Raw genomic sequence first — 22,492 nt, forward strand, 5'->3', positions numbered from 1 at the left:
TCCAACGTCGCCCGCTTCAAGTTCGGCACCGAAGTCCCTCTTGGTGCGGTCGGTGCCGACGCGGTGCGCTGGCGTCGAAGGCCTCGATCCGACCAGCGCTACTTTCAGTTTCGGTTTCGGTGGAACCTGAGCAGCTTTCGGTTTCGGTTTTGTGGTAGGGAAACCAGCCTGTTTATGTAGTAATGGCTGCCGCTGAACGTCCGAGGCCGGGCCCGAGGGCGGGGCCGAAGAACTGCGGGATGGGTCTCGGGTAAGGCCCGAAGGCGATCCCTCGACCGGAGCCATAGGCTGTGGCACTGGTGTTTGAACGGTTTGAACAGGTAGGCCTTGTTCATCATTGGAGCTACTTTCTTCGGCCCCTTAGGCCTCCTCGTCGTCTCCTACCTCGGTGTCGTCTTCACCTCTGTGGAAGAGTGACTCGTCTTCCTCGTCCGATCCGGGTTCGTGTTCGGAAACGGGACTGGAGGGCAAGACTTCCAATTCCTCGACGTCTTCGGCCTCGTCGAAGATGTCTGTTGGGGCCGGTGCCGCGTGCTGCGCCTCAAGTCTCGCCGCTCGTCGATTCCGCAGAGTCTTCTTGGAGCGGAACCGGGCACAGGCCATGCATGTTGATTCGTCGTGGTCCGGCGAAAGGCATTTGTTGCACACCGGATGGACGTCGATGTGTGGGTACTTCGCATTGCATACCGGACACCTTTTGAATGGCGTCCTCGATTCCATCGTCGAAGTAGTCGATGGACGGGTAAATGCGAAAAAAGTCGGTGCTGAAAGTTAGTAAACGAACAGGATTGTATCGAAACCCGATCGATAAACAGTACCGACGCAAACTAAAGGCCTTTTGGCCTCGAAAAAATATTTTCCTAACTTGAGCTAAGATAGCACATCCGAACCCAATGGCGGAAAAAAACAATCTGAGGATGGAGAGGATGCCCATGCGCACTGTAGTCCAGGGGAGGAGTCACCTATCCAAGGATACTTCGAAGACTCTTCCAGGACAACAACGTGCAAACATCCGGACCCAACACTAGGCGGCGATCTATGCACAGATATGAATTCAGCAGCCCACATGCCTCGAACAAAAGAGAACTGCCGTCATCACACCAACGAGGTCTTCTTATGGAGCCGGTGACGTCAGCGGAGTCGCAAGCGGAGCCGTGTCTCTGTGACGTAGTCTTCGACCTCATCGGCGTGGACTGCTACAAAAGTTTCCGAATGTTGCTGGCGCAGGGGATATTCACAAGGTGAGGAATCCACTGGCAGATGTATCCATCAGAAGAAAACAAGTTACTTACCTGTAACTACAGTTATCCAGTATTGGTATCTTTCATAGATTCACATGCCTGAATCATTCCCCGTCGCCGAGCTTCCCCTCATAGACGGACTTGCTGTCTTCGCCGCCGCCGACGGGGTCTTCGCCGCCGCCGACGGGGTCTTCGCCGCCGCCGACGGGGTCTTCGCCGCCGCCGACGGGGTCTTCGCCGCCGCCGACGGGGTCTTCGCCGCCGCCGACGGGGTCTTCGCCGCCGCCGACGGGGTCTTCGCCGCCGCCGACGGGGTCTTCGCCGCCGCCGACGGGGTCTTCGCCGCCGCCGACGGGGTCTTCGCCGCCGCCGACGGGGTCTTCGCCGCCGCCGACGGGGTCTTCGCCGCCGCCGACGGGGTCTTCGCCGCCGCCGACGGGGTCTTCGCCGCCGCCGACGGGGTCTTCGCCGCCGCCGACGGGGTCTTCGCCGCCGCCGACGGGGTCTTCGCCGCCGCCGACGGGGTCTTCGCCGCCGCCGACGGGGTCTTCGCCGCCGCCGACGGGGTCTTCGCCGCCGCCGACGGGGTCTTCGCCGCCGCCGACGGGGTCTTCGCCGACGGGGTCTTCGCCGACGGGGTCTTCGCCGCCGCCGACGGGGTCTTCGCCGCCGCCGACGGGGTCTTCGCCGCCGCCGACGGGGTCTTCGCCGCCGTCGACGGGGTCTTCGCCGCCGTCGACGGGGTCTTCGCCGCCGTCGACGGGGTCTTCGCCGCCGTCGACGGGGTCTTCGCCGCCGTCGATGTTGTCATCGACGATGCTGACAGAACTTCCTTTAAGGTCAACGTCGACGCAATTGTCGAAGGAGTTTTAGACGCCCTAGGAGACATGATAGGTGACGATATTGAAGTAGTGGAGACTGTAGCCGTCGACAGAGGAGCCGCAGAAGTCACAGAGATGGTATAAGATGATCCCACTGACGAAGTCTTAACCTGAGATTTACTCACGGTTTTTGTAGTAGAAGACTTCTTGGATCTGTCAGAGTCTTGTGACTTCTGTGAATGGTCAGAAGTTACATGAGAGGCCTTATGATGTTTTCTCCCTTCACTGGAAGAACTATCAATTGATCTAGCTCTCTTGCTAGATGTCGTGGCCCTGTCATCCTCCTCAGCCGAGGAAGATTTCAACCATAACAAAACTCTTGCCTCTCTGTCCCTTAAGGTCTTAGGAGGGAAAGTCCGGCAAATTCTACAGTCCTTAGCAACATGCTTAGGATGTAGACAATAAATACACTCCTCATGCTGGTCGTCTACATGGACCCTCTTCTTATCACAGGTCCTGCAGGGTCTAAACAAAGCTTTTTTGTCAGACATGACTGAAGAAAAGAAGAACTGAGTAGGCACTCAGGGAGACTCCCTTCCACACGACGTGCGGTGAAAATCTGAGGAGAGCTGGCTCTGCTGAGAGGGTTCTAGAAGGGTGCTGATGTCTGATTGGTTGCTACCAATTCTTGGGTTATTTTACATAACAAGGTAGATAGGCTTCTAAGATATAGGCCTTAGGGCCTTTTTTCTTTGGGCCTACTACTACTACTAATTATTTTTTGGCACTACTTTATCTACCGAGACTCCCGCCTCGGCGACGGGGAATGATTCAGGCATGTGAATCTATGAAAGATACCCCAATACTGGATAAAAATGCTTTACACTGTCCTCTGATACTGCCTTACTGCTCGACCAAGCTACCACTTTAGAGAGTAAGGTTATATCTAACTTTAGCCTCTGCCAAACCTCTGGGGACTGTGGACTCTGTACACCCTGTACCTATTTGGGAATGAATATGCTACTTACCAGTATGCATCTGTTCTTGGCATGTAGGGCTGCTGACATTCATATCTGTGCATAGATCGCCGCCTAGTGTTGGGTCCGGATGTTTGCACGTTGTTGTCCTGGAAGAGTCTTCGAAGTATCCTTGGATAGGTGACTCCTCCCCTGGACTACAGTGCGCATGGGCATCCTCTCCATCCTCAGATTGTTTTTCGCCATTGTGGCAGTGATGGAGTAGATACAGAAAGTGATGACCATGCTTGCAATAATTCTGAGAGCTGCAGCTGCGACAGGCGCCGGGGAGGAGGGAGGGCGATATGAATGTCAGCAGCCCTACATGCCAAGAACAGATGCATACTGGTAAGTAGCATATTCAGTTCGAGGCATGTGGGCTGCTGAATTCATATCTGTGCATAGAATACATAGCAGTGCCCTCTATTGGCGGCGGCTACCCGTGCCAGCTGCAGCGGTCTGAAAAAGTGTTTTGAGAACAGCCTGTCCTACAGCTGCCTGCTGTTTTGACTGCACATCTACGCAATAGTGTTTTGTAAATGTGTGTGTAGTGGACCATGTGGCTGCTCTGCATATATCATGCAGGGGAATGTTTCCTAGGAAGGCCATGGAAGCCCCCAACTTGCGTGTTGAGTGGGCTCGTGGTGGAATAGTTAATGTGCGTTTTGCCTTTTGATAACAGATTTGAATACACTTAACTATCCATCTGGCTATCCCTGCTTTGGAGATGGCGTTACCTTTGTGGTGTGGGGCAAAGGCAACGAACAGTTGTTTTGTCTTCCTGAAGGGTTTAGTCCTGTCGATGTAGTACATGAGGGCCCTCCGTACATCTAGTGTATGTAATGCCCTCTCTGCAACAGTTTGTGGGTTTTGGAAGAAAACGGGCAGTTCAATAGTCTGGTTCATGTGGAACTGCGATATTACCTTGGGCATGAATTTGGGGTTGGTACGTAGTACGACCCTGTTGGCGTGAACCTGAATAAATGGCTCTTGAACGGTTAGTGCCTGGAGTTCACTAACTCTTCTTAGGGAAGTGATCGCTACCAGGAAGGCTACTTTCCAGGTAAGGAATTGAATCTCGCATGAGTGTAGAGGTTCAAAGGGTGGACCCATCAGGCGTGTGAGGACCAAGTTGAGGTTCCACATTGGAGCCGGTGGGTGACTAGGTGGAATGACTCGTTTGAGTCCTTCCAAGAATGCTTTGATGGCAGGCACTCTGAAGAGAGAGAGGTGCTGCCTGGTTTGCAGATAGGCTGATATTGCGGTCAAATGGACCCGTATAGAGGTGTACGCCAGATTGCATCGGTATAGGTGTAAGAGGTAACATATGATGTTGTGGATGGATGCGTCCAGCGGGTTAATGTCATTATTACCGCAATAAATGACGAACCGTTTCCATTTGGCTGCATAGCAAGCTCTTGTAGTGGGTCTCCTGGCCTCCTTGATGATGTCCATACAGTCAGGTGGCAGATTGAGATAGCCAAACTCTAGGACTTCAGGAGCCAGATCGCCAGGTTCAGCTGTTGCGGATCTGGGTGCTGAACCTCTCCATGGTTCTGCGTCAAATGCGCGGGTTTGATCCGCAGCCTTTGATGCGGTACCACGGAAAGTTCGAGGAAGGTGGTGTACCACGGCTGGCGTGCCCACGTGGGAGCAACTAGGACGAGTGTCAGGGAGTGTTGTCGGAGTTTGCGAGCCACCAGCGGTATCAACGGTGCTGGAGGAAAAGCGTACGCAAATTTGCCGGACCAGTTCATCCATATCGCATTGCCCTGCGACTGCGGGTGTGGGAATCTGGCGGCGAAGCTTTGGCATTTTGCGTTTTCGCTTGTCGCGAATAGGTCTATTTCTGGGTGACCCCACTGCTGGAAGTACGGTTGGAGTACCGATGGGTGTAACTCCCACTCGTGCATCTGGTGGCTGTGTCTGCTGAGCAGATCCGCCATCTGGTTGTCCTTGCCGGGGAGGTGTTCCGCCATGAGGAACATGTTCCTCTGAATGGCCCACTTCCACATGCTCTGAGCCAGATGAGACAACTGTGGAGAGTGTGTCCCTCCCTGCTTCTGTATGTAGTACATTGCGGTCATGTTGTCCGTCCGGATCAACACGACCTTGTTGCACAGATGTACTTTGAAAGCCTTCATGGCCAGGAAGATTGCCATCAGTTCCAGAAGGTTGATGTGCATCTTCTTCTGTTGTGTCGTCCATAGTCCCTGCACTGTGTAGTGGAGTACATGAGCTCCCCATCCCTGGAGAGACGCGTCCGCTGTCAGTACTATTTGTGGAACAGGCTCTTGGAACGGTCGGCCCTTGCAAAGGTTTTGTGGATTCCACCAATGCAGAGAGTTGTATGCCCGACCGCTCACCAACACTAGGTCTTTCAACTGTCCTTGAGCCTGATTCCACTGACGTGCTAGGCACTCCTGAAGTGGGCGCATATGTAATCTCGCGTGCGGGACTATGAAGATGCAGGAGGCCATCATGCCTATCAACTGCATAAACACTCGCGCTGGAAGCGAGTGGTTGGGTCTGAACTTGGAGATCAGCGCTTGTATGCCGTTGATCCTCACTAAACTTGGCTGAGCTGTGGCCGCCAGAGTGTCTATAGTCGCACCTAGGTACTGTTGTACGTGTGCGGGCTGGAGATGAGACTTTGGGTAATTTAGTGAGAATCCCAGACTGTGAAGAAGGTGAATGGTACGGGACACGTGGCTTGCACATTGCTGGGCCGATCTCGCTTGAACGAGCCAGTCGTCTAGGTAGGGGTAGACGTGTATGTGCTGTCTCCGTAAATGTGCCGCCACCGTAGCTAGGCACTTTGTGAAAACCCTGGGCGCTGTTGTCACGCCGAAGGGAAGGACTTTGAACTGATAGTGCTGCCCCTGAACAGTGAACCTGAGGTATTTTTTGTGTGAGGGGTGGATGGGTATGTGAAAATACGCATCCTTGAGGTCCAGTGATGCTAGGAAGTCTCCCTGCTGGAGAAGCGGAAGGACTTGCTGTAGAGTGAGCATGTGAAAGTGCTCCGAAAGAATGTACTGGTTCAGGGGTCTCAGGTCTAATATAGGCCTGAGCGACCCGTCCTTTTTTGGAATTAAGAAGTAGAGGGAGTAAACCCCCGTGCCCCGCTCGTGGACGGGTACAACCTCGATAGCGCCTTTTAGAAGCATACTTTCTACCTCTTGCTGTAAGAGCGTCAAGTGCTCTGAAGACATAGGACGGTTTCTTGGTGGTATTGTGGGTGGAGTGGAAGTTAACTCCAGACAGTAACCGTATTTTATAATATCTTTGACCCACCTGTCCGTGGTGATGGAGTTCCACGTGGACAGGAACCGTTGTAGCCTTCCCCCGACAGGTGTTATGTGGTCGGGAGGAAGGGAGAGGGCGTCACTGCTTGTTCTTAGGGGAGGACCTGGTGTTGCCGTAGCCACGTCCTCTGCCCTTGGTACTGGAGCCACGATAGCCACCTCGGGTGTTCTTATCGTAGGTGGTCTGCGTATTACCCTTGTTATATGTTTGTTGTGACCCCTGTCCTCTGCCTGCTCCCTTGTTTCCGGGGCGACGAAAGGAGCCGCTCCGAAAGGACTGAGTTTGTAGGGCGCCCATGGACTTTGCAGTGTCCGTGTCCTTTTTTATCTTCTCGAGGGTGGCGTCAACCTCAGGCCCGAACAAAAAGTCGGGGTTGACAGGCTGATTAAGGATATTGTTTTGTACCTCAGGCTTGAATCCTGAGATACGTAGCCAGGCGTGACGTCGTAGGATGACGCTAGTGTTGATGGCCCTGGCAGCCGTGTCAGCAGCGTCTAGTGCACATTTGATGGCAGCATTTGTGAGTAGCTGTCCCTCTCTGATAAGGATTTCTGCACCTTCTTTGTAGGGGTCAGGGAGGTGTTGAAGGAGTTGCTCCATTGTGTCATAGTGCGCCCTATCGTAGCGGGCGAGGAGCGCTTGAGTGTTAGCTATGCGCCATATGCTTGCAGCTTGTGCGGCAACTCGCTTGCCGGAGGTCTCCAGCACCTTGGACTCCTTGTCCGGGGGAGGAGCGTCACCCGTTGTCTGCGAGTGTGCCCTCTTGCGGGCATTCGCCACAACGATGGAGTCGAGTGGTAATTGTCCTCTGATGTAAGTAGGATCCCCAGGTGCTGATCTGTATTTCTTATCGATCCCGGGGTTTATCACTCGTGCCCTGGTGGGTTCCCTGAAAATGTCAGTGGCTGGCTTAAGGACCCCCTTCAACATTGGCAGAGTCTTTACATGTCTTTCTGAGGATGCAAAGGTGTCCATTAGAAAGTCATCTTCGATGATATCAGAGTGAAGCTGTACATCATGGTTGTTCGCCGCCCGTTCAATCAGAGCGTTGAACGCCGCAGTATCCTCTGTGGGTGACGTTTTTGCCCCATATAGTTGTGGGTCCTGTGCATCAAGAGGTGCACTGGGGTCTGCAGGGTCGCCCCAAGTTTGGTCAGGGTCCTGCTGGTCATCAGGGTCCGTGTCCACATGGTAGGGGACTTGTTCACCCATGTAGTCCTCCAATGCATCCGTGTCGGAGCGTGTGGGGGAGGCCCGGTGTGGATCCTGGTAGGGTGAATGAAAGGGTTCATACAGGAGAGGTTCTGTGTCCACAGGCAGCTTCCTCTTTAGCGGGATCCTGAAAGGTTCCAATGGCGGTTCCGAAGTTATCCTTCGGTCGTGGAGAATCATCCTGCCAGTGTCGGCGTCGATGACGCGTGACGGTGACGGCTCGACAGGCGTAACCGCAGTTTTGGTGGCCTGTGTCCTGAGTTGAAACGCCTTCGGGATTGTGGATGGAGGCAAGCCGAAGGTAATGCTGGTCGGCACCGACGAAACCGCTGGATCGATCGAACCCGACTGGTCCTGGAGGGCAGCCTTGGTTTTGCAGCCTGGCATTGCGCCAGGCCGTACTCGGGGCGCCTTAGAGGTCGTGGCCCCCGCCAGGGTCGTCGAGGCGGCTGCAGATATCTTCTGCGCCCGTGGTGCATCGAGCCGAGGTGCGGAGATCACCGTCGACGTCTTCGACACGTGAGGTTTCGGTGTCGTCGAGGGGGTGCTGCGAGGCGTAGCAGGCGGGACGGCCCTCGGTGTCGGTGGCGTCGACGCCGGTAACCGAGCAGGTTTTTCGGCGCCGATGGCCTTCTTCCGTTTGTCGACTCCCATGTCGCCCGTCTCGAGTTCGGCACCGAAGTCCCCCTTGGTGCGGTCGGTGCCGACACGGTGCGCCGGCGTCGAAGGTGTTGAAGGCCTCGATCCGACTAGCGCCACTTTCAGTTTCGGTTTCGTAGGAACCTGAGCAGCTTTCGGTTTCGGTTTCGTGGAAGGGAAACCAGCTGGCTTAAGCGGTAATGGCTGCCGCTGAACGTCCGAGGCCGGGCCCGAGGGCGGGGCCGAAGGACTGCGTGATAGGTCTCGGGTAAGGCCCGAAGGCGATCCCTCGACCGGAGCCATAGTCTGTGGCACTGGTGAATTCTCGGTTTGAACAGGTAGGCCTTGTTCATCATCGGAGCTACTCTCTTCGGCCCCTAAGGCCTCCTCGTCGTCTCCTACCTCGGTGTCGTCTTCACCTCTGTGGAAGAGTGACTCGTCGGCCTCGTCCGATCCGGGTTCTTGGTCGGAAACGGGACTGGAGGGTAAGACTTCTACTTCTTCGACGTCGTCCGCGTCGTCGAAGATGTCAGCTGGGGCCGGTGCCGCGTGCTGCGCTTCGAGCCTCGCCGCTCGACGATTCCGCAGAGTCTTCTTTGAACGGAACCGGGCACAGGCCATACATGTCGACTCGTCGTGGTCCGGCGAAAGGCATTTGTTGCACACCGGATGGACGTCGATGTGTGGGTACTTCGCATTACATACCGGACACCTTTTGAATGGCGTCCTCGATTCCATCGTCGAAGTAGTTGATGGACAGGTAAATGCGAACAAAGTCGGTGCTGGAAGTTAGTAAACTAACAGAGAGTATCGAAAACCGATCGATAAACAGTACCGACGCGAACTAAAGGCCTCGACAAAATTTTTTCCTAACTTGAGCTAAGATAGCACATCCGAACCCAATGGCGGAAAAAAACAATCTGAGGATGGAGAGGATGCCCATGCGCACTGTAGTCCAGGGGAGGAGTCACCTATCCAAGGATACTTCGAAGACTCTTCCAGGACAACAACGTGCAAACATCCGGACCCAACACTAGGCGGCGATCTATGCACAGATATGAATTCAGCAGCCCACATGCCTCGAACCAGTATATACAGAGCCACTTTCTCACAGTGTGTGTATAAAGGTACAGGGCTACTAAGGATGGCACAATGCGTGCTGCAGCCCTTAGAGGCCTTCCTGGTCACAAGGCCCTGGGTACCTAGGGTACTATTTACCAGGGGCTGACATGTGGCCAGGGTTACCAAATTTGGGATTTGTGTTTTAGGGAAGGAACATAGGCCCTGGGCACCTGATTGGCAGGAGTCCAGGGCACACTCAGTCAAAGTACATTCAGCAATTCAGCACAAAGTGGGGGCATACCATGCAAGAAAGATGGCACTTTCTCAAAACCAGTAGTAGTGCCGACGGGTGGTTAGTTTACAGTATCAATGTCGGAGTTGCAAATGAGGATGTCATTGGTGTCACTGTTTCCATCATTGTAAAGAAACTGGACGACTGTCACTGACTATGAATTCACAGCCTTTCACCATTAATGTCGTTGACAAAGAGCTGCCGACAGGACTCATTTGTGAGAGCAACTGAGTGTCTGCTAACAGAGGGATTACCTTTCTTTACCGTCAGAGGAAAAGATTGTGGAGGGCTTGGTTTGGGCAATGTCTCGTCTTTTTTCTTGGTGAAAACAGAAGATTTTTTAACTGCCTATTTGCTGCTTTTTTCCTCAAGTCTTTCTGGAGAGGATACTTTGGGCTTGGAAGCCTTCGAGATGCCAGAATTAGGCTCTTTTTCATCTATGTTAATCACAGATTGGAGGAGCTAGTCTCAGATTCATCCCCCAAAAATGTGTGCAAAGGTTTTGGTTTTTCGGAAGCCACTTGCACAATCTTCCCTCATGATCATTAAGGGATTTGGCTAAAAATGTTCTGCAAATCTTGAAGTTTTTGGCTTTGTGGTCAGGATAAAGGTAGTTTGTAAATTTCTTTAAGGAACTTGTGTGAGGACTCAGTTTAGCTCAAGAATCACAAGACTTGAATAGTCTCCTTTTAAATTTTTCTTCTGTTGAAATTTTTCTTAGGCAATTTTATAAAGAAAACTTAAAGCCCAAGAAAAAGGGGCTGAGAATGTATCTGTTAGTTTAAGAAGAGCAAAGCTCAAACTCCCTTTCAAATGACAAGTGGCAGAAATCATATTGGGTGAACTCCTCTGAGGTAGGTGAGTCACACAACTTTATTCTATGCTGAAATTTGTAAAATGAGGTGGATGTGCTAATAAAGTAAGCACAGACTATGGCAGTAACAGCTGTCAGTTCGGATTATACCATTCCCACTGGAGCAGGGTCAAGATTGACTTGAATTTGGCTGGGTCCAAATTGGGGCAGCATGGTGTGATGAACAAAAATGGACTGGGATGATCAATTCTCAAATCATTCCATCCATCTCTTTTTTTGTATACTTAAGTGTGATAGCTGTCGGGGCTTTAAACTGCTATGTCAAAGACAATGAGGACTCCAACTTCGATGACAGGAATGTTTCAAGCATGTGAATCTACGCACGGTCCACTGCTGAAGAATTATGGTAAAGATTATGGCCTCTGCTACCCAAAGATCCCTCTAATATTGGAGGAGCATCTACCTCCTGCTTATCAAACGTTTTTTTTCTGTCCTCATGAACAATCCAAGACAAGTTTGCGCTGGCTTAGTTGAGGGATGTGCATTCCCCTGTCTAAAAGTTTGCGTTTCCAGGGAGAGATCAGAAGACAAACAATGAAGAGCACTTTCTCTGAAGCATGGGAAATATGTTCATAACAAAAGATTATGGGGGGGGGGGGGGGGGGGGGGAAGATAATCAAGAAGCAAGGCCACAATGGCTTACTGGTGAAAATTCCTGTGCAGCTTTCTAGGTAACATGCGGACACCAATGTCAGGAGCTAGAAAGGGGTATAGCACCACTAACAAAAGAGTGCACATTGGCTGCTCCCAGGATCCCCAGCGATGCAAGTTAAGAATAACCTAGGTCTCAGGTGCATTGGGCTCAGCCAAGTACCCGCTAACAGTCAAGTAAGATTGCCATACAAAGGAAGGAATATGCTACTTACCAGTATGCATCTGTTCTTGGCATGTAGAGCTGCAGAGCCACACACTTAGGATAAGATCGCCATCTGGTGTTGGGCTCGGATGCTTGCAGGTTGTTGTTGTCTTCGGAAGAAGTCTTTTGGTCACGAGATAGGTGACTCCTCCCTTGGACTACAGTGCACATGGGCATCCACTCCATCCTCAGATTGTTTTTAGCCATGATGGGAAATAATGGTGTGTAAGAATAAAGAAAGGATGTCCATGTGTAATGTCTAATTAAGACAATGCTGGAACAGATACAGGTCCCGGGGAGGTGGGTGGGCGTGTGTGGCTCTGCAGCTCTACATGCCAAGAACAAATGCATACTGGTAAGTAGCATATTCCGTTCGAGGCATACGAGCTGCAGATCACACACTTAGGATACACTATACAGCAGTGTCTCCCCTAGCGGTGGTCACCTGTATCGGTTGCAGCAGTTTGGAATAAAGGACAGCCTGACCCACAGAAGTAGGTTTGGCTTGCACATCAACACAGTAATGGTTAGTGAAGGTGTGTGTTGTAGACCATGTGGCTGCCTTACAAATATCTTCTAAGGGAATGTTTCCTAAGAATGCCATGGAAGCCCCTATTTTGTGTGTGGAGTGCGCTCTAGGGGGAACCGTTGGTGTGCGTTTAGCTTTTTGGTAACATATTTGGATACATTTAACTATCCACCTGGCTATCCCTGATTTGGAAATGGGGTTGCCTTTATGTGGTGGAGAGAAAGCAACAAACAATTGTTTGGTTTTGCGGAAAGATTTGGTTCTGTCAATGTAATACAGCAGGGCTCTTTTAACATCTAAGGAATGAAGAGCTCTTTCAGCTACCGAGTCCAGATTTGGGAAGAACACTGGTAGCTCGACTGATTGGTTAAGATGGAATGGAGAAATGACTTTTGGCAGGAATTTTGGATTTGTTCTAAGAATCACTTTGTTATGATGTAGTTGTAGGAATGGTTCTTGTATGGTTAAAGCCTGGATTTCACTTACCCTTCGAAGGGATGTGATAGCAATAAGGAAAGCCACTTTTCATGTAAGGAATTGTAGTTCGCATTTATGCAGAGGTTCAAATGGGGAACCAATGAGCCTAGTGAGAACAATATTTAGATTCCACACTGGAGAGGGTGGTAATCTGGGAGGAATAATCCTTTTAAGACCTTCCATGAAGGCTTTGATCGCAGGCACTTTAAATAGTGACAAGTGTTGTCGATTTTGTAAGTAGGCTGCTAATGCTGCTAGGTGGAGACGTATGGATGAGTAAGCTAAATTACATCTTTGCAAGTGTAGTAAGTAGCAAATGATGTTCTGGATGGATGCATCCAGTGGGCGTATATCATGGTTAGTGCAGTAAATGGCAAATAATTTACATTTTGCAGCGTAGCAGGCTCTAGTAGTAGGCCATCTGGCCTCCTTTATAATATTCATGCAGTTCAGATCGCTAGGTTCAGTTGATGTGGATCGGGGTGTCTGATTTCTCCATGGTTCTGGGTTAATAAGGACGGGGAGAGGCGCAGTCTTTGGTGTGGAACTAGAGAGTTCCAGAAGTGTTGTGAACCAGGGTTGACGTGCCCATGTGGGAGCTACTAGTATCAGCTTGAGAGACGGTTGCCTGAGCTTGCGTACCACGAATGGAATGAGTGGGAGAGGCGGAAAAGCGTACGTAAATCTGCCTGACCAGTTCATCCATATTGCATTACCCTTCGACTGTGGGTGGGGAAACCTGGCGGCGAAGGTTGGGCATTTTGCGTTTGTGTGTGGCGAACAGGTCTATGTCTATTTGGCCCCATTTTTGGAAGAATGGGTGTAGGACTTGTGGGTGTAATTCCCATTCGTGGATGTGTTGGGTTTGTCGACTCAATAAATCGGCAATCTGATTGTGAACTCCTGGAAGGTGTTCTGCTAGCAGGTAGCTGTTCTGGGGAATTGCCCATCTCCAAATGTTCTGTGCGAGCTGGGACAGTTGGAGAGAATGCGTGCCTCCTTGTTTCTATATGTAATACATGGCTGTCATGTCCGTCTGGATGAGGACAGTTTTGTTCTTTAGATGTAATTGGAATGATTTCAATGCTAGGAACACTGCCAGTAGTTCCAGATAATTGATATGGAGCACTTTTTGTTGAGTGGTCCATTTGCCCTGAGTGGTGTGTCCTAGGAGATGGGCTCCCCACCCTGTAAGAGATGCGTCGGTTGTCAGCACTATCTGTGGAAGAGGTTCTAAGAACGGTCGCCCTTTGGACAGGTTTATGGTGTTCCACCATTTTAGTGAGCGATGTGAGCGACTGTCCACTAACACCAGATCCGTAAGTTGTCCGTGAGCCTGGTTCCACTGACGTGCTAGACATTCTTGCACGGGACGCATTTGAAGTCGTGCATAAGGCACAATAAAGATGCATGACGCCATCATGCCTATGAGTTGCATGAACACTCTTGGTGGGAGTGTGTGTTGGGATTTAAATTTTAAGATGAGAGCTTGTATATTGGCTATTCTGGCTGGGCTGGGCTAAGCTATGGCCTTGGAGGTATGTATGGTGGCTCCCAGATATTGATGTATGTGGGAGGGTTGTAGTTGAGATTTGGGATAGTTGATGGTGAATCCCAAGTTGTGTAAAAGTTGAATAGTTTGGTGAGTGTGTAGAACGCATTTGTTGAATGAATTGGCTTTTATGAACCAATCGTCGAGATATGGGAAGACATGAATTAGTTGTCTCCTGAGATGTTATGTTATGTTATGTTATGTTAAATTTAGCTTATAAAGCGCACGTACGCCCGTAGGCTTCATGGCGCTGTAGGAGGTTTTCAGAGCATAACACAACAACAGGAGGACAACTTAGAACGTCTAAGGATAAGCTTCTCTAAAAAGCCAGGTCTTAAAGGCTAGTCTAAAGGCTAGAATATCCTCGTGTGACCTTAAAGAAGCTGGTAAGGAGTTCCAGAGGGAGGCAGCAAGAAAATGAAAAGAGCTGCCGCCCTGACGTTGTTTCCTAACAACCGGCACCATGAGCAAGTTTTTGTGACCAGAGCGGAGGTTGCGGGAGGGGGTGTATCTGGCAAGCAGATTGATGATAAATTTGGGGCCTTTACTTTGTAATGCCCTAAAGATAATGCAGCCGGTTTTAAAAGCCGCCCTCTGGGCTACCGGCAGCCAGTGCAGGTCTGCCAGGCCTGGCCCGATGGACTGCCATTTAGGAAGCCCACAGATCAGCCTGGCCGCCTGATTTTGAACCAGCTGCAGCCTCTTGAGCTGCCCGGCTGGAAGGCCCAAATATAAACTATTTGAGTAGTCCAGCCTAGACAGCACAAGGGCGATGGTCACCTGTATCAGGGCAGAATGGGTTAGGAAATGGGCAATCTTTCTAATCTTGCGCAGCTGAAAGAAGCAGGCGGAGACAACTGACCCTACCTGACTTTTCAGGGAGAGGTCTTCACTAAAGGTGACTCCAAGGCTCTTAACTGTGCGGGAATTGGAGGGGGGGTTTCCCATCTCCAGAGGCCAAAATTGAGGTCCCCAGCTGAGTTCGCTCTTCCCAGGCAAGATCAATTCAGTCTTGCCTGGGTTAAGTTTTAGGTGGTTAAGGCCCATCCAACTCTGGATATGAGCCATGACCTCCCTAAACTCAGTGACAGCATCCGGCGACCCGAGGGGGAAAACCAATTGCAGATCATCTGCGTAATTAAAGATCCACACTTTGAATTTCCTCAAGGAGTACAAAAGGGGACGCAAGTATAAATTAAATAAAAGGGGGGACAGGGATGAGCCTTGAGGGACCCCGCAATCGTTCTTAATTCTAGGGGCTGTGAAAGTGCCCAGTCTCACTGCTTGAGTCCGGTCGGACAAGAATGATTCCACCCAGCTCAGGGCAGCACCTCTGAGGCCTGCCTGCTCGACACGGCCGACCAAAATAGTATGGTCGACCGTGTCGAATGCAGCAGACAGGTCAAGAAGCACCAGTGCCTGGTGGACATCCCTGTCTGCGTTACACCGAAGTGTATTCTGGACTGCCAGGGTTACCGTCTCGGTCGAATGGCCTGGACGGAACCCAGCTTGATTTGGCTCCAGAAATCCAGTGGTTTCCACAAAGTTGGAAAAGCAATTGGAGACGTGAGCCTCCAATATCTTGGATAGGAACGGCAGCAGGGATATAGGACGATAATTTGATGAGTCCTGAGGGTCCAGGCCTGGTTTTTTAATTAGAGGGATTAGCAGAGCGTGTTTAAAGCCAATAGGTACCCTGCCCTGGGTCAGTGATTTATTTAGTAGGGGTAGAATCCCCTGAGGGATAGTCTGACCGATTTCCGAGAAGATGTGGGGGGGGCAGATGTCGTTAGGGGATCCGGACTTTACCCTCGTCAAAAGTGAAGAAAAAGTTTTACCATCAATGACCGGGAAGGTATCTAATACAGAGGGATTGTAAAAGACGTCATCCAAAGGAAGTGACGTTGGGGAACTAGCAATGCTCGATTTGATAGTGACAATTTTTTCTCTGAAAAAATTATTCAGGGAATCACATAGCTTCTGCGTAGGAGCTATTGAAGGGGCTGTCCTGTCGTTGTCACAGAGTTCATTAACTATATTAAAAATATCTTTGGACTTGTTGGATGACGATAACATTTTTGAGGAGAAGAAATTAAGTTTGTGTTGTTTTAAAATTTTTTGATAATTTCTCCTAGTGACGCAGAAGGTTTCCCTATCCTGTGAAGAGTAGGTGGCTCTCCACTGTCTTTCTTTCTGTCGTACCCCTAATTTAAGTGCTCTAAGTTCTTGAGTGAACCATTTGTGGGCATCATTACCTCTAATGTTAGGTAGGTATACAGAGGGGGCGAACAGATCTGCTGCATGGAGAAGCCAGGAGGACAGTGCCCTCTCGTCAACCTCCAGATCTTCGTCTAATGGGGGAAGGGTGTTGTTCAACGTGTCCATGAACCCAGAGCGGTCCATGGATTTCCATTTGCGGAACTCTTTACCCATGGGAGGTTTGGCCTTGTGCTGCCCTTGAATTTCTAGCGGGAACTGGATAAGATAATGGTCTGACCAGATGCAAGGGCTTATAATAGGAGAGAATGATGGTACGTTGTATGTCCAGATTTGGTCCAAGCTGTGACCCTTCTGGTGAGTGGGAGAGTGAATGTGTTGGACCAGGTTTAGATCTGTAAGCAGATCCCTCAGTTCTCCAGCTTGGGTGTCTGTGTCTGTTCTATCGAACCAATAATTTAAATCCCCCACTAGGACAGTTTTAGAGTGCTTTATCACATGGGAGGCCAGTTGTTCTGCCAAAAGTACTGGATAATTGGCCATGTATTGGGGAGGACGGTATAACAGAATTACAGTAAGAGCCCCGCTCTCTGAGTCTAGTGTGATTACCAAATTCTCTGTGTTGGGAAGAGTGAGAGAAGGTAATTCCCGGAAATGAAAGGATTTCGAAATAATTGCTGCTACCCCACCTCCAGCCTTCCCTTGTGCACGGTTGGCAGTCAGAATATAGTAGTCTGAGGGAAGTGATGCCAGAATGTCCGGCAAGGAATGAGGGTTGGTCCATGTTTCGGTCAACAACAGAAGATCTGGTTTTTCTTCCGTCAGGAAAAGGAAGATGTTGACCTGGTTCTTTATTAGGGACCTTGTGTTGAGGTAGTAGCATCTCATGTTATGTAGTAGTAGAGGAGCCGATCTAGGTTCATTCGGCAATGGTGGAATAGACTGAATATCGTCAGCCAGCAGGGGAAGGCGGGAGAGCCCCAATGTTTGTATACGTGTGCAAGTGTGCGAGGGGAGTGAAGGGAGGGCTATTCCTGAGGGGGAGCTAGGTTGTAGTGATAATAGATCATGAGAGGAATACCTCACAAAATGGCCAGGGGGGGTGGGCCCGGGTCCCGGTCGGCCGCGGACGGGCGCAGACGGGCTTAACTCAGGCGCAACTCCGGTGCGCCTTCGTCGCGCCCGCTGCGCTCGTCCGCTGCGCTGACACATATGGACCGTTTAAGTAGGGGCGGGACTCGGGGGTGTGGCGGTGATGTCACTGGCCTCGCCTCCCACCTCACCCGAGCAACCCGGCCCAAGATGGCGGCCCCTGCCGCTGCGAGCCCGCTGAAGCGGTCAACGCTCAGCCGAGCACCGGTGCACTCAGGAGGAGTGATCAGGTAGGTGTCCTGGAGTCCGGGGGAGAGACTGGGATCACAGGATAGTTTCCAGAGTTAAAAGCGCTCCTCTGCGCTTAATGCGGCGATGTGTAAAAAAAATTAAAATACTGATCCAGCAGTGTCTTTTCCGCGTTGTGGATACTGCTGCAGACCTCCTTAGCCACAGGCGGAGACCCCCTGCCACAGGGTCGTCAGCCTGCAAATGCCAAGGGTAGGTTCCAGTCCGCCCTCCTAAGTAGGGGCGGGACTCGGGGGTGTGGCGGTGATGTCACTGGCCTCGCCTCCCACCTCACCCGAGCAACCCGGCCCAAGATGGCGGCTCCTGCCGCTGCGAGCCCGCTGAAGCGGTCAACGCTCAGCCGAGCACCGGTGCACTCAGGAGGAGTGATCAGGTAGGTGTCCTGGAGTCCGGGGGAGAGACTGGGATCACAGGATAGTTTCCAGAGTTAAAAGCGCTCCTCTGCGCTTAATGCGGCGATGTGTAAAAAAAATTAAAATACTGATCCAGCGATGCGCTGCTACTACTGCTAGGCATTTGGTGAATACTCTGGGCGCAGTTGTCACTCCGAACGAGAGGACAGTAAACTGATAGTGTTGCCCGTCTACCAGGAATCTTAGATATTTCCTGTGAGCAGGATGCATGGGAATGTGAAAATAGACATCCTTGAGATCTAGTGTGGCAAGGAAAATCGCCTTTCTGTATTAGTGGAAGCACTTGTTGAAGAGTGATCATATGAAAATGATCTGAGTGTATGTACCGATTTAGGAGTCTGAGGTAGAGTATGGGTCTTAACGTCTCGTCCTTCTTGGGGATTAGGAAGTATAGAGAGTATACCCCTGCGCCCTGATGTTGGAAGGGAACTGGCTCTATTGCGTGTTTTTGAAGCAAGGAGAGAACCTCTTGCTTGAGGAGTGTAAGCTGGTCTGGCGACATGGGACGCTGTTTGGGTGGTATATGTGGGGGGGTATTTGTGAGTTCCAGGAGGTAACCATACTGCATAATTTGTCTTACCCACTTGTCTGTTGTAATGGAATTCCAGACAGGTAGGAACTGTTGGAGTCTTCCCCCGACCGGAGTGGAATGGTCCGGGGGGAGTGGAGGAAAGTCACTGTTTAGTGGCGGGGGAGGTACGAATGTTGGTATTGCCTCAACCACGTCCCTTGGTGTTGTTTCCACTATATCCTCCTCTAAAATCTCCTCTATTGGGGGTTGTTTGTGTAGAGGTTTTGAACGTGGAGGTGTCTGCTCCAATATTTTTGGATGCTCCTCTATAGAAGGAACGTCGAAAGGAGCCACGTGGCTGTGGAGACTGCAATGCTCCCATGGACTTAGCAGTCTCGGTGTCTTTCTTCATTTTTTCAAGTGCAGTTTCTACTGTTGGTCCAAACAGATGCTCTTGGTTAAATGGTTGTCTAAGTATAGTACTTTGTACTTCTGGCTTAAAGCCTGAAATACGTAGCCATGCATGGCGTCAAAGAAGTACGCTTGTATTGATTGCTCTAGAGGCAGTGTCTGCGGCGTCAAGTGCACATTTAATTGAGGCATTTGAGATGAGCTTTCCCTCTTGTATAAGGTCATTTGCCTGGGTCTTGTATTGGTCTGGTAGGTGTTGTAGGAGATCTTTTAACTGATCATAGTGAGCCCTATCATAGCGTACCAATAGGGCTTGTGTGTTGGCAATACGCCAATGGTTAGCTGCTTGTGCTGCTACTCTTTTGCCCGAGGCTTCTAATAGTTTGGATTCTTTGTCTGGGGGCGGTGTATCTCCTGTTTGGGAGTTTGCCCGCTTCCTTACGTTGGAAACCACCAAAGAATCTAGAGGGAGCTGTCCTTTAATATAAGAAGTATCTTCTTGGGCAGGTCTATATTTTTTCTCAGTTCGAGGGTTAAGTACCCTGGCCCGTACGGGGTCCTTAAAAACTTCTGTGGCGTGTTTTATGACCCCTTTAATCATAGGTAAAATTTGAACTGATTTCTGAGACTGCTCAAAAGTGTCTAAAAGGAAGTCTTCCTCTGGTGCATCTGAGTGCATGGTGACGCCATGGTAAAGTGCTGCTCTGTGTACTAGTTGTCCAAACCCGAGGTGGTCATCTGGAGGTGAGGGTTTCGAAGGGTATGTAGTAGGATCAGATACATCAGGCAGAGGGTAAGCCCAGTCGTCCAATGGTACAATATCCAGATTTGTGAAAGGATCATTAAGATCATCCGGATCACCCCCTCACCTGTGGAGGTGGTGTATGTGAAGGAGATGGTGGAGGTAATGGTAATGGAGGCAGGGGGGTGGGGTAAGAGGTCGTACGGGAGACGAAGGAGGAATGGGTGAAGTCCTTTTTTACAGGAGCTGGAGAAGGTGTTGTGTCTAGCTTCCTTTTCTTACATGGCACAGCAGTGACATGTTCAGTTTTTGGATTAATATAGATCCTTTTTTGCGTTGGATCTGGGTGGAAAAGTTCTTGGTCTTCAGGAACAGACTTTGGCGCCGGTTTTTTCGGTTCCGATCTATGTTTTGGGTGATCGGTAGAGTCTTTAGGACGTGTAGTATAGACCTTAGGCGGTTGTTTCGGTGCCAATGAGGGTTTCGGTGCCAATGAGGGTTTCGGTGCCAATGAGGGTTTCGGTGCCAATGAGGGTTTCGGTGCTGAAATGGAGTCTTTAAGCTTGGGAGCTTTCGGTGCCGGCTTGTCTACGGGCCTCGATGGTTTCGGTGCCAAAGGTGCCGGAGCCGGCTTCGGTGCAGAGAGGTCTTGTGTCTTCGGTTCCGAAGGTGCTGGGGGGTACAATAATAGGTTTGCTCAGGCCCGAGCCACCTGAAGGCTTGTATTTCTTCGGAGCCGAACCCGAAGGCGGGGCTTCTGAAGGTCGTTTTCGGTCGCGACTGGGCCCAGCTGGCGAAGGTCTTGACCAATGCCTTTTTTGGAGGGGTTGGGGTAGGGGCATCGGTACTCACGTGTTGCCCCGGAGTAATTGGGTCGTCGGAGTCGTCTGCTTCTGATATACTGTGAAGTTCCACGGAATCTTCTTCCGTGACATTGGGGCCCTCATCAAAGATGTCCTCTGGTTCCGGAGCTGGTCTGTGTGCCATGATATGGCGTCGAGCTCTCCGATCCCGAATGGTCTTCTTGGATCGGAATGCGGCGCAGGCTGGACAGCTGGACTCATCGTGTTCCGGCGACAGGCACAGGTTGCAGAACTTGTGATGGTCACTGTGCAGGAATTTTGCTCCACATTGGGGGCATTTTTTAAACGGCGTCCTTTCCATGGGCCACAGGCCTCACGGCGCGGATAGGTTTAATCGCCCGCGTCGACGTCCGGCACCGGCCCGATGAAGAGTAAAGGTGTATCGATGAAAATTATAAAGGATTTTCGCTTCGAAAAGCTTGGTTTAGAAGTTTTCTACCAGAGTGGAAAAGTTTCATCCGAACCCAATGGCGGAAAAAACAATCTGAGGATGGAGTGGATGCCCATGCGCACTGTAGTCCAAGGGAGGAGTCACCTATCTCGTGACCAAAAGACTTCTTCCGAAGACAACAACAACCTGCAAGCATCCGAGCCCAACACCAGATGGCGATCTTATCCTAAATGTGTGATCTGCAGCTCATATGCCTCGAACATATGGTTAGATAGGTTTTCATTATACTAGGTAAACATACCCTGGTCAAAAATGGCCTGGCAAACTACTGTCACGCCCCAGGTGCTGTTCAGGGCAGACTATTCTAGCTAGACACTGCCACCTAACCTGAAGTAGCTCACCACCATGCAGAGAACACACAAGTGTGCAAATGTACCATTCAGCAATCCACTAGACAGCCAAGCATATAATATTCATACATTTCCCAAACATGATAAAGCAACAGCCCATAGCTAATGAGACTGCTTACAATTTCAATCTTCATCATACATTTAGATGGTTCTTGATAGCTTGTGGAGAAGTCACATTCAAAAACTCATACTTTACCTATTAACTGGTACCTACCTGAGATGCTTGAACTATGATAGGCACTCCTAGAACTCTTTGTCCAGTCAAGCCTATTGCCAGAGGTACAGAACTGACATCAACAAACTCAACATAAGCAATTCCTTTGGAACGTCTGGAGTTTCTATCGGAAATCATTCTCACATCCCGAACCTAAAATAAAAAATGTTGAATTATTATATAAAAATGTAACACCATTAAGCACACAAAGGAGTTACATTTGGGCACTACGGCAGACATTCATGATTACAGAAGAAAACCCGGCTCGTATTCTGTACAACACAGCTACAAGATTAGCTAGTGGCAGCCTGAGTACATTACCTGAAAACAACATTTACTCTCTAGAAGTAGTGTCGGACACAAAAACTTTACTATTGGTTAGTTAGGCTAGTTTTTCAACATTTGCCTCAACCTGTGCAATTCAACCAGGCTTTGCTGCTACAGTGCTCATTTGAATATGCCAAGATGACCGGATCATGCAATGAAAAAACTGAGAATGTTGAGAAACCATTATTCACATTCAGACAACACGAGGAAACTTAAACCAAGGGCTGAGCTAAGCTACAGATACAAGGTAGACAAGATTTTGTTGACCTGAGCAGTAAGAGGTCGATCTAAAAACACTCCAAAGTTAAAAACAGAAGAAACAGGGTGAAATTGAACACAGCAGAGGCAGACTGCCAAGACAGGAGAGCACATTCAGCACTATGAGAAAATTTGAACTCTGGGTGAGACATATCAAGAATATGATTGAACTTCAAGAAAGTGGAAAACCACTTATTCATGGACGTATAAAGTATTTTGGGATGGGCATGAGAGAAATACACTGAAAATGATTTGGGGCAAAAAGATCTATTGAAGGTTTCTATAAATAAAGAGAAACCACTAGGGCTGCTTCCAAGGAGTGGGAACATAAAAATGGGTTTATTCCAGACAGCCTTGAGAAACGGGATGATGGTTTCCAGAGATGGAGAACGTGGGTGAGACAAGGATTCAGAGTGGAACCCGAATGGGAGGAAAGTAAATAAGTTACTTACCT

The 22,492-nt window shown here is 50.1% G+C and overlaps 1 protein-coding gene across 8 annotated transcripts in view; it reads right to left on the minus strand.

Annotated features, from left to right (window-relative positions):
* The window catches only part of RBM39 (RNA binding motif protein 39), a 564,082-nt gene that overhangs the window by 381,726 nt on the left and 159,864 nt on the right, over positions 1-22,492 (minus strand). For all 8 annotated transcript variants that reach the window (XM_085619028.1, XM_085619029.1, XM_085619035.1 and 5 more), the window contains one exon: positions 21,454-21,606. In XM_085619028.1, the coding sequence (XP_085475154.1) occupies positions 21,454-21,606 (153 nt within the window). The remainder of the gene's footprint in view (positions 1-21,453; positions 21,607-22,492) is intronic.

The sequence above is a fragment of the Triturus cristatus genome, chromosome 7 (genome assembly GCF_964204655.1).
Source record: "Triturus cristatus chromosome 7, aTriCri1.1, whole genome shotgun sequence".
Classification (NCBI taxonomy): domain Eukaryota; kingdom Metazoa; phylum Chordata; class Amphibia; order Caudata; family Salamandridae; genus Triturus; species Triturus cristatus.